At 40.2% G+C, this 12,221-nt stretch overlaps 1 protein-coding gene across 1 annotated transcript; it reads right to left on the bottom strand.

The window, feature by feature from the left end:
- Nucleotides 1-4,783: 4,783 nt before the first annotated feature.
- Nucleotides 4,784-6,649, bottom strand: LOC6560064 (cytosol aminopeptidase). Its single transcript, XM_001986189.2, has one exon. It carries the CDS (start codon nt 6,473-6,475, stop codon nt 4,913-4,915), a length of 1,563 nt encoding a protein of 520 aa, XP_001986225.1. The 5' UTR covers nt 6,476-6,649; the 3' UTR covers nt 4,784-4,912.
- Nucleotides 6,650-12,221: the final 5,572 nt, after the last annotated feature.

The following is a 12,221-nucleotide window of genomic DNA, read 5'->3' as shown; positions in this document are numbered from 1 at the left end:
GCATCTTTCGCAATTTGCTTAAGGAATCTATAAGCAACCTGTGTGTGCCTGTGTGTGTGCCTGTGTGTATGTGTGTGCCTGTGTGTGTGTGTGTGTGTGGATGTGCGTGTGTGAGCATTGCTGTTTCCCTTGCGATTTTTCCACTTTGTCTGGTTCGGGTTTCTTTTGTTGCAGCCGTTGTTTGTTTTTATGCGCGACCGTTGGTTGAACGCTTCGCTGCTTTGATTTGCCAGTTTCAGTTCCAGTTCCCCGTTCCCCTTCCCGTTCCCGTTCCAGCTGCCAGTTTGCCCTCTGCCCAGTGTCTTTGGCATTGCCCTGACCCAGGGACCTGGGTCGTCAGCGACTCCCGTTTCCAATTCCCGATTACTGCTTGGACAGAGAGCGAAGTCGAGAAAGACAGAGAGAGACAGACAGAGAGCGAGAGAGAGAGAGAGAGAGAGAAAGAGACAGAGACGCACTCGTGCGCTCTTCGGTCTACAAAGCAACAAATCGAGTTTGCGAATAAATGAAATTACTTTTCGGTCTAATGACCATCATCTGCTGATTTTATTAGATTTGTTTCCTTTGCTCTGTTTGTTTGCCGTTGCTGCTGTTCCTGCTGTTCCTGCTGCTGCTGCTGTTCCTGCAACTTCCGAGTTCTTCTTGTCAGTGGCTGCTGCAATGAGGCAAAGAACGTGAATAGCGGTAACACAAACCTGGCTAACTTTAAATGACTTTTGTGCCCAATCGCTGTAAGCACAATTCTTGATAAGGCAGCAGCATTGCTCTGACTTCAGGTTCAGGGGTCAAGCTCAGTTGTTGACTGCGCTCAGCATGATTTGTATTCCAATGTTGCAGTCAATGACACCAGCTGACACCTGACACTCAAATATTTGTTTATTCGGGTAGCAATAAATGCCATCTAAAGTAAAAGCAATTAAAATTCAACTAGTAATATAATATGCACAATAAAACCAAATATTTTTTGGAAATATTCGATATATTTAAGGCAAAATGAAATTAGCTTGTTGAAAAAAGCAAATTCATGTTGAATATCCAATTTCATTTTATTCAACAAATCATTTGTTTGTCAAATTCATTTCAAATGTGTTTAGTATTTTGGTGGTCTGCTGAGTTTTATTCAATTGATTTGGCCTGTTTGAGTTACGTTCTGCAGAAGTAGTTCAATTTGGAGCAACAACTAATAATTTGAGGGCAACGCATTAAAGCAAACAAAAATGGAGCCCTGTCGACAGCCTGGTTTTCATATTTATATTTTGGATTCGAGTTTGTTTGCTAATGCGGCAGAGCCCCCTGCTGCTGCCTTACTCATGCCACTCCACTGTCGCCCTGCCTTCAACCCCAACCGCTGCCAGCTTCACCTGTTGTACATGTTGCTGTTGTTGTTGTTGCTGTTGTTGTTGTTGCTGTTGTTGTTGTTGTGCGTTCCGCCTCTGACATTTCATTTTTTATGAAACATCTTATTTTTCTAATTTGCAACAGCAGGTGTCGCCATTTTGTGCCATTTTGTTTATAACACAGAGTCTCTGGCATTGGCAATATGAGAGACCAGAAAAGAGCTCTGCAGCAAACTGGATGCTTCCTTGCTTCCCCTTCAATTTCAGTGCTTTGGCAATTTTCATGCTGTTTAATAACGCGCTGTTCTTGTTGTTGTTGTTGTTGTTATTGTTGTTGTTGTTATTGTTTATGTTGTTGTTGCTCCGTGGATGTAAATTCAGTTTACTGTAAAATTTAATAGAAAGGAAATTTTTCGCACAACTGGCGCATGTGACTTTATATGGTTGTGGGTGTGTGTTGTGTGTGTGTGTTGTGTGTGTGTGTTGTGTGTGTGTGTGTGTGTTGTGTGTGTTTTCTTGCAAATTGGCGTCCTTTGTTTATAGTGTTTCACATGTTTGCATATAAAGTGAAAATTCTTGTTAAGCGTGCTGTAAAAATGCGTTTAATAAGCTCAACGCACAATCAGACGCCTTGTTGCCGCTTTTAAGATTGGCCTCAACCTCCCCCGAATCGAGTTACCCCACACACACACACACACACACACACACACACACATACATCTAGAAGATTTGGGTGTCCTGGCTATGGCTTCCTTTATTAATTCATAAAATGGCGTCGACAGGTGTCGTCGACGATTTGCTATATGTTGGTGCTTTACTGTTACTTTTATGGGACCAAGTGTGCCCAGATACTCGCAGCATGTTTTATAAAAAAAACAAAAATAACCAAAGAAAATTGAAATTTTTGTTAGCAAATAAGTATCACACAACTGTGATGGCCAAGTGGTAAACAGTGGAAACAATGCACGGCAAATACAAAATACAAACAAAAACCAGGCAAGTCAAGCAACATACTCACACTTATAGCAACAATAATTCGTTATCTCTGGGGCGTATCAAAATCACGCTTGATTAACTTTTTCAAGTCATTTAACAAATAAGCAATAAAATCCGTACATTTCTCTCAGCGGCCAACCCGTAACAGAAGCAGCAGCAGCCCAACCAGCCCAACCAGCCCAACCAGCTCAAGCAGCTCAAGCAAGGCCAAGCAGCCGTTTATGCGCCTTGAACCAATTGCCGTTTGCGATTTTAGCCAATTGTGAGTTGCTCACAAGGAGCATGTTTTTTAATTTGCCTTCATTGATATCCTTATGCACACCAAATGGCCAATAAAATCCTTACACACAGTCACACGAATCCCTTCAAAATAAGTATCTATATAAATTATATTAAATATTTAATGGCTATACTTGCATAAGTTTTCTTTTGCTAAAAGATAACTCTCGATAACACTATGAAGCTATTGAATTTATATAAGTACAGGAATAAATACTAATACTAAACATGTTTAGAACAATATAGTATTTAATATGTATATATTTAAGTTTTTTATTTGCAAATATTTAGCAACAAACAGACTGTTCTGGAAAATAAGGAGTGACTCAATGTTAAATGTGTTTATAATAATAAACATCAATTAAACTTGTTTGTAAATGCTAATGACCACAAAGTAAGCTTTTTGGGAAATGCTTGACATTAAACATATTGAAATTAAAATTGTTTCTGCTTGCAACATTTAATCCTGATTAGTTTAGTGGTCAATATCTCTCAAATTGAGTTATCTAGCAGCAGTTATCTAGACGCATTTGAGCTCGACATAAATTTGTGGCATAGATGGCACTGTTTGCATTGCACAACTACATAACTGGATACATGTGTTGTCTGTTGTCTGTTGTCTGTGGTCTTGCCAAAGCACTAAATTAAATACACAGTACGCCAGGATAACGGAGGCAGCAGCAACAACAACAGCAGCAGCAGCAGCAGCAGCCAAGCAACCAGTGTGTGTTGCGTCTAATGGCCAAATGGAATTTTCGTAAATTAGCATTAATTAATCAATGTAGCAAATGAATTTGTAAGCCAGATTTGTCCAAGGTGAGCAGGAGCCAAGTCATTAAATAAATAAAACCATCAGTTTGTTTTTGCTTGTGTGGTTCAGGGCAGCCGTAGGAGCTTCTTCTGCAGCAGGGCCCATTCAATGTGTAATCAAGCCGTTGCTGATTTGACATTTGAAAGCGAGATTAAATTTGATTGTGCACAAATGCTACCAGCCACAGCCTCACACACATACCACACACACACACATACACACACACACAAACATATATGGCACATGGCATACAGCATTTTGGTGGCAAGGACAACGTATTTAGCATCGCGCTCCAACTGCTCCGTTTGGCTTTGTAAACCTTTTGGCAATTGCCAGTTGCTTCGCAGTCAAATACGGTGCACCCAAATCTGCATTAGCAAATAGTACATGCAACTGCAACACAATCATGCCTCTGTTTGTATTTGGGCAAATTAAATATTGAGCCAGGCATTTGGCCTTTTTGGTGATTGTGTGCCTCCAACTACCATTGCCACTCCGACTCTCTGACTGCGATTAGCCCTAATGTTATGTGCATGGCTGCATTGTGGAGCCGTACAAACAAACACACCTCTGAGGGAATCTCATAAATGCAATCAAGTCGCTCTAATAAACAACCATTGATTCGAACGTTCGACTTAAAGCGTATTTAATTCTCCAATTTCAATTCCAATTCGAACTCGAATTCCAATACAATTTATGGTAAATAATAAGACCAGCTAACATCAAAGATCAATCGTTGATAAAAAACTTGAAAAGTGATTGACTGGATGGCATTGACAGCTTTGCCAACATGATGAGCTGAATATGTAGAGTAGAGGTAAGCTGGCAGTCAAACAAAAACACACACACAGCTGTCTCTCTGTGTGTGTGTGAGTGTGATCAGGCACAGCTTAAGACACTCAATCAAATGTGAAAATCAATTGCTGCCACACGCTAATCAGACAACATTTATACGGCTGCAACTTCAAATCAAAAATAGAAATAGAGCTGTCAAGCTGTGCTCTCTTGCCAATCACACTTGGACACACACACACACACACGCAGACACACACTCACACACACATACACACACACACACACACACACACCCACACACACAGACACACACACATACATACACACACACACACAGCCAACACACACAATTTGCATAGCATACATTTGCGCGCGTCGCAGACATCGTCTAAGAAAAGCTGAACCGTTTAGGGCCGTAAATTCGATTTGCGCTTCAATCAACACCTGCACACATCTTGTACTTCATCCTCGGCTCCGCAAATTGAAAATGACAGCCAGACGAGCAGCGCTGGAAAAACACAAATTTGAAAATAAATAATAAATCGCATACCCCGCAATTATTTTCACAGATCGCATTTTATTTTTTATACTTTTACGGATTTTTGACAGTGTTGTGATTCATACAAATATAATACTCGTGGAGCCAAACAAGCAAACACATACTCGTCACGCGTTCAGCATGGACAAACTCTTTTTAAGACTGTGAACAGGCCAACTGGAACAGGGTCTGGATGACTGTGCGTGTGGGACGACCCGTCATGGATTCGCGCAACAGATAGGGTAATGGATTGACACGCGTAAGCATTCCAGTGCCACGAATGTCGAGATGCACCCAATCCAGGCAGGGCACTAGCGTGTGCAGAATGGCTGCAGCCAGGCAGGATGAGGCCGGTCCGCGTCCAGAGTTGGACATGTCATATGTGGTATTCTTCTTGACGATCTGTTTGAAGTAGCGGAACAGTGGCATGCGCCAGATCCGATCACCGGTAATGCTGCCCGCCTTGCGGAATTGCTTGGCCAAATACGTGGAGTTGCTCCACAGACCCGTCGCACTGCCGCCAAGTCCATAGCTGACACCCTTGGCCACACTGCCAATGCTGACGACCATTTTGGGCTTGAAGTTCGCCTGCGCATAGAGCAGCGGATCGGCCATCATAACCACCGGTGCCTTGCCCACATCCTTAATGCCCAACGTAACGCCATTGAGCAGCGTCACCACATCTCCACACTTTACAGCCATGCCGGATGGCATGTGCTCGCAGAGCGGCAGCACAGCCGTTATGTTCATGGGCAGGGATAGGGCAGCTGCGGCACGGAGTACGCCCACACAGAGTGCGGCACCGGACATGGCGCCGCGATACTTGTGCATGCCCGCCTTTGGCTTTAGGCAGAGACCACCGCTGTGGAAGGTCAATCCTTGGCCCAGGAGCAGCACAGACTTATCCTCCGGTGATGTGCCGCAATAGGTGCACTCCAGCAATAGGGGTGGCTCACAGGAGCCCTTGGCTATCATCAGGAATGAGTTGAGACTCATATCCTCGATCCAGTCCATGGAGCGCACTTCCACCGAGACGCCGCAGGGACACAGTGCATCGACTGTGGCCTGTGCAAATATCGAGGGCGTCATCTGATTGGCCGGAGTATCGGATAGGCGACGTGCCAGATTCTGTGATTCCGCCTTGAACAAGCCACGCACCCAGGCATCGTTGTCGCCCTTGCCATACATCTGCAGCTTAGGTGTGACCAGCCGGTTCTTCTTTAGCTTGTTTATATTGTAGCGCCACAGGGCCAATGCGGCACCTTCGGCCGCCTGCTCTGGATAGTCCATGCCATCGACATGCACTTCGACCATGCCCTGCACCTGTAACGCACGTGCTCCGGTTCCGGCTGCGATACGTATATTCTCCATGCCCTCGTCGAGCTCCTCGAGCTCGTTGTAGCCGGCGTCCGCTGGACCCATGCCAACAACGGCCACCGTCGAGTATTCACCATCGAGACCGTTGAACAGCAGTCCCTTGCCGGGTCGTCCGTCCATGCCACGATCACGGATCAGACTCATTAGGCTGCCGCCAAGATCATCGTCCAGCAATTGGCCACCTTCCGATGATTTGATCGGCTTGTCGCCATCCTTCTGGTAGACGCCAACGACGACGCCCTTTGGATCATCGCACCTGGTGGAAAATGTGCGATAAAGCTGCTGAGCTCTGAGCAGACGTTTAGCCGATTTCAACACACGGATTTCTCGAAGAAAAGGCATTTTCACAAAATTTCAATATCCAAAAATAAGAAAATAATTCACGAAAATTTTGATTTAGTTTTACAACAAATTTAACGTGTGTATATATATAAAAAAAAGAACAAACAGATAAATTTGAAACAAATATTTCCTATTTTCAGAAGCTAACACATTTGCTCAGTAAGGCAAGTAACTTTAAAATGAATTCTCTCCGGCAAAACAAAATAGAAATCCGTATTCCTGTGACAGATAAAGCAACGCCTACATAAATATGGCATTGAAAAATGGACACTAGTTGGATATTCAATTTTGCTAGATTAGCTCGCAGCCCATGACAGTTAGCTCTAAATAAATAATTACTTAATATGTATTTAAATATAAATTGCCAGGCAACATGGTTGCGGTTAATAAATACCTGCTAGTCATAAATAAGTACAAGCTACTTATGAGCCAGCAGCTGCGCCACTTTTTATCCATTCTGTGAGCTTTAAGCCGCTTAGCCAAAATTAAAAAAGGACTGGCACTTAATTATAGACTGCACAGCAGTTTCAACAACAACAAAAACAATAATAACTGAATACATATATATATATATATATATATATATATATATATAATTATTTGATATGGTATGAATTTTAATTTGCCGCCGGAATCGGTTGGCCAAGTGCACAGTCACAAGAAGAACAACAACAATAGCAACAAGGACAATAGGTGCACATAATTAATTTTCCAAGCCAGTGAATCAAGGATAATTGGGCTTAATTTTTTGGTGTGAAAAAATGCGCTTTAAGCGTAAATGAGAAGCTCAAACAAGAAATATATATGAACATGTATCTCTCCATGCTCTTGTCGAGAGAGAGAGAAAGAGACAGAGAGAGAGAGAGAGAGTCACTGAGAACTCGGCTAGCTGATACCCTGGCTGACAATCCTGAACCATGACCCTTAGATCCATTTTGAATGGGTTCAGTGCTTGAAAAGCATGTAGCTCAAACAAATACAATGATGGCAAATCAAAAACTGATTAGTGAAGAGCTTCCTGCTTCAGTTGAGTGTCAAAGCAGTCGTATTGTGTTAATCCGGTTTCTTATTCACATTATTAATGCGAATATTAATTTTAATTTTTAATATGTGTGTACATTTTACAGATGCACATTGATTCGGCCAAGCGCAATTAATTGTTTTCCCTTAGATATGCCTCATCGAGTATTGATGAAGTATTGAAATGCACCGTTGCCAGCTGTCGAATCTCTTAAATTTGATTGACTTAACACTTTAACATTTTTCGATTAAATGGCATTGAGCGAGAACAAATATATTGTTGAAAATTCGCAATTAAAATTTTGCCAACGTTGTTTTGTATTCATATAAATCTGTTGTTTTAATTATGCTTATCTTCCTGCACATGCCCAAATAATTACGATTTGTAAACTGCCAGTGGAATTCAATTTAAGTTCTGCAAAGTGTGAACTTATCTTGGGCATAATGTTTGAATTTGAATATACGACAGTCAAATGGCAGAACTGAGCAAACTTGCAACTGGCAACTGCCACAAGCACAAGAGTTCAAATGGAAATTCGAATGTGTAACTGCAGTGTTTGCTACAACGTATTTGCCTTGTGGGTGGCATAGATAGATAGTTTGGGGGGTATGGAGTGAGGTGTGCAAATTAACCCAATAATCCAGCAGTGCAGCAGCTGAAATGCCCCGAAACCAAATTTTGAAATTTTGTTATTTCTCACCTTTGCGCTTGACCTGCTCGCTTGATAACACAGAAACGACCAAGACAGACACCAAAGCATCCCGGAAATAGAGATGGGTATGGAGCAACAGCAGCAAATGAATGCCCTGCAGCTCTACAACACACACACATATAAGGACACACAGTGCAAATGCAAACAGAGGCAAAAGGGACAACTGAGAGACAGCTTGAAGGCCAGGCTTTGGCCAGGATACTTGTGGTTTAGCTTTTGGCCCGACAGTTTTGGCAATGTGTGCGGCAATCATAAATGTCTCCTTGTTGGATGATAAAATATTTGCGCAAGTTGAATAGTTCAAAGTATTTCATTTTGAATTAACATTTGTCTTTGCTCACTCGCCTGGAATTATGCAATGTGGTCGCCGATAAGCGTATTTCAAACGTTTTACCCAAGCGCAATCTGTGCTTGTATTTGCACAGGCTTTTGCATCATGTCTCAAGTATATATATATATAAATATAATATATAATACACACACATACATTACAGCCAGACTGTCATGCAATTCATATTCAAATTAAATTATCTTACTTTGATTTTTTGAAAAACATTTTTGCTTGTTGAGCACTTAATTGGTTTTAAGTAAAAGCATTCTGGTTTAACGTTTGCCAGCAATAATGCCCATATATGTGTTCTAAGTGTCCATATAATCAGCTCTTCAAGTCGTGCTTTAATTTGCTCATTTAGGCCAGGCATTAGAGCAAAGCATTAGCCATAACTTAACCAGGCTTGCGCCAACTTTTGGCAATGCACTTTGTCTAGCTTCAGTTAACACGCTCGCATACAGCACCGACTTTAACACCCTCCCCCCCATCTGACCCCTGGCCTGTGACCCCCCTTGGTACGTATACGTGTATGTATGTGTGTGTGTGTGTGTTGCTCACGCATGAACACATTTTCGGGTCGGGCATTTGGTGCTGCAGCTGTGCGAAAGGAGTTCGCAATCCTATTAAGCGGCTTACAAGTAAAATGCTGCCAGATTTTAATTGTCTGCACGGCAGCAGTCGAAGAGTACAAGCCAACAGCAACAACAACAACAACATTGCACATGGCACATACAACACACAGACGACACGTTGCGTATGCGCAATATGACACAGACAACTCTGAGCGTGTGTGTGTGTGTGTGTGCCTTAAGGCTGATTTGGTATAAGTAGGAACTGAGCGTGTGTGTTCCCATTAAGTAAATTTCAGTGTACTACATATGGGGCAGGCAAACACTTACGGTCTGTTGCGCATCAGTTGCTAGTCATGGTTTAGCAGCCAACCAACTAACCAACCAACAATCCTGTGGCTGTCGAATTAATCGTACCTGATGCGAGAGTAGAAAAAAAAAAAACAACAAAAAGAAAGGAAATAGTTAAGTAAGCCACCCATGCAGACTGGCGTCCAAATGATCTTAATCTTCTTGTGTCAAAATGATTAGAGTTTGGTTAAGATATGTCAGTTTGATAAATCTAGTGATAATTGGCCAAAAGCAAAACACTGCTGCGATTTCTTTTAAGACCTCTTTGAACTATTTTTCTACCGTATCTAAGATGTGTATATATGAAGTCACAATAATAACCTATGCAAACAGTAAACGCCTAAAAATTACTACTTTTAAGGACCCAAACGCTTGTAAATATTTCAAGAGAATCGAGATAAAATAAGCATACTTTTCAATGAGGGCAGGAAGTAAGTCGTCACCTGTTTGAACTGTAACCATCACTGTAACCTTACTGATCTAATGACGACTTTGTTCAATCAATAGTTCGAACTATCTGCATCACAAATAATAAATAAATAATTATAAATCCCTGTAATGAAAATGAAAATTGTTTCCGTTTTTGTCATTGAGTGCCACAAAATAGCCAGTCAAATGGCGTGCGATAAACTTTAAATTGTTTTTTAATGGTATTTTCCGTATAATCGAAATAACACACAAAAAAAATAATATAAAGAAAATAAAAAAAAAACAACACAAAAAGATTAACTGCTTTGGGCTCCTAAAATTTGCAATTTGGATATTCAACGTGCGACGGCCGAAACGATGGACACAATAAAATAATAAGCACCAAATTACACAAAGCGTGGAAAAATGGCCGCGAGCACCATTAACCGGGTCCAGAGTGGATGGCGGCCAAATGAATTCTAAAAGCTTTTGCGCCAAAGTGTTGACAACCATTTTGGTAATATGCTCAGGCAGACAGGCACTGCCTGGCAGGCACTGTGCCATGCCGGCACCCTGCCGGGGCCAAAAGGATGCTAAAACAATTACAACGACTGGCAGGGACGCAACAGCAACAAGGACAATGACAGGCGCAGATTCCAGTAAAATTTATTTGCTGCGCGATAATTTTAAAGAACAAAGACACGAACATTTTCGTAGCAATTTAGCCAGCCTGCCGCGCAAAAGGCCAAAGTGGGAATATCTCACCAAATATATATATTCTCCTTTCTTTGAGTTTTTCCCCCCAAACGCGACCTTTGTGTAAGCCAAATATTGCTGTTGGCTTTAATTAGCTCTGGCCAAGGCGCTAGGTTAAGCGCTTTATTAATACAGATACCTTTTTTTTCGTATATATGTAAAATCAATTCTAAAATTTTAATCAAAAGCTCAAATTCCTTTAATTTGATATAGACGAAAGTGGATTAAGACCAAGCGACAGAGCAAAAAGAATGCTCTTGACACAAATGCTAAAGGACATATTAAAATATGTATAGAATTTTTTTTTTCGGGGTTTATTTGAAGCTTATGGTGGCGTGAAATTTCCTGTAGCAAATTATTTGAAGCATTTTCAGCATTGCGTGTAAAATTATATTTCTTCTGCATTTCATTTCATTTTTACGGACTGATTTAATTTTTCTTTTCCCAACTTTTCTAATTCTTTTGTGATTGTTATTTGCGACTTAACTTTTTCGCTCCTTCGCTTATGCTTTTATAATTCTACTGTTGATTTTTGCTGTGTAAGTGTTGCGAAGTCGCAAATCAGGGTAGTTAGCCATGACTATGCACACATTAGGGGTGCGTTTCGTAGATAGGCAGACAAGTAGCATCGACTGCGCTATACTCTGTTCTATTTGTGAAAGTATTATAAGAACAGATGAATAATGTCGTATCGTGGACGTAGAAAATATTTGCATTTATTTTTCAGGTAGCTTATAACCAAATATACTCTTCATTTCCTTGAGTAACAGAGTATTTTTAAATGTAATCAAAAATTATGATTATTATCTTAATCCTTCTTAAATACCGCCGAAAAGTAATCGAAAGAAAACACAACGTTTTTACTTTATAGATAATTTTTTATTAAAATTTAATTTTTATTTTACAACTAAACGCTTAGAAACTAAAATGTTTTCGATTTAACTTAAGTACAGATAGAGAAGTATGCTAAAAATTCATATTTTGCTTATTTTGTATGTCTCGGCAAGTAAATGGAAACACATTCAAATCAAAATTCGTAAAAAACACAACCAAACAATTTTACATACGAGTATCAACCAGATAAGAAGATTTTCAAAGAGTCAAACTAATGATTAACATGAAATTGACGAATTTATGAATTTTATATTTGTTTATTATTTATATTATGTCGTATATAAACTATGGACCGATTTGATGTAAATTGTTTGCTATATTTATTATTTTATTATTATGTATAATTCAGCTTAAGGGTTTCTCTGCTTTCTGATTTTTATACGAGTGTATTGCTTAGTTAGTTAAATAGCAGATCTAATGTTTTAATGCTCATCAATTTATTATACTTAGATGCATTTATGAATGTGTGCGTATTCAATGCGGCTGCTAACACATACAGGTTTCTATTCATTCTGTGTGTGATTAGCTTTTTAAGTGTATGGTTTAATTGTTTTGTGTGAATATCGTTTAAATAGGCAATTAATAAATTTATCAAAACTTAACATCACATTGCTTCTCCAATTACATGTAGGTTAATATACGCTTTAGATTTTATAGTTTATAGGTTTATTTAATGCAATTCGATATTATTATTATATTTGATT

The sequence above is a fragment of the Drosophila grimshawi genome, unplaced genomic scaffold, assembly GCF_018153295.1.
Source record: "Drosophila grimshawi isolate 15287-2541.00 unplaced genomic scaffold, ASM1815329v1 contig_1367, whole genome shotgun sequence".
Classification (NCBI taxonomy): domain Eukaryota; kingdom Metazoa; phylum Arthropoda; class Insecta; order Diptera; family Drosophilidae; genus Drosophila; species Drosophila grimshawi.
The sequence above is the reverse complement of the archived record's forward strand: the minus strand, read 5'-3'. Positions and strand labels throughout refer to the sequence as shown.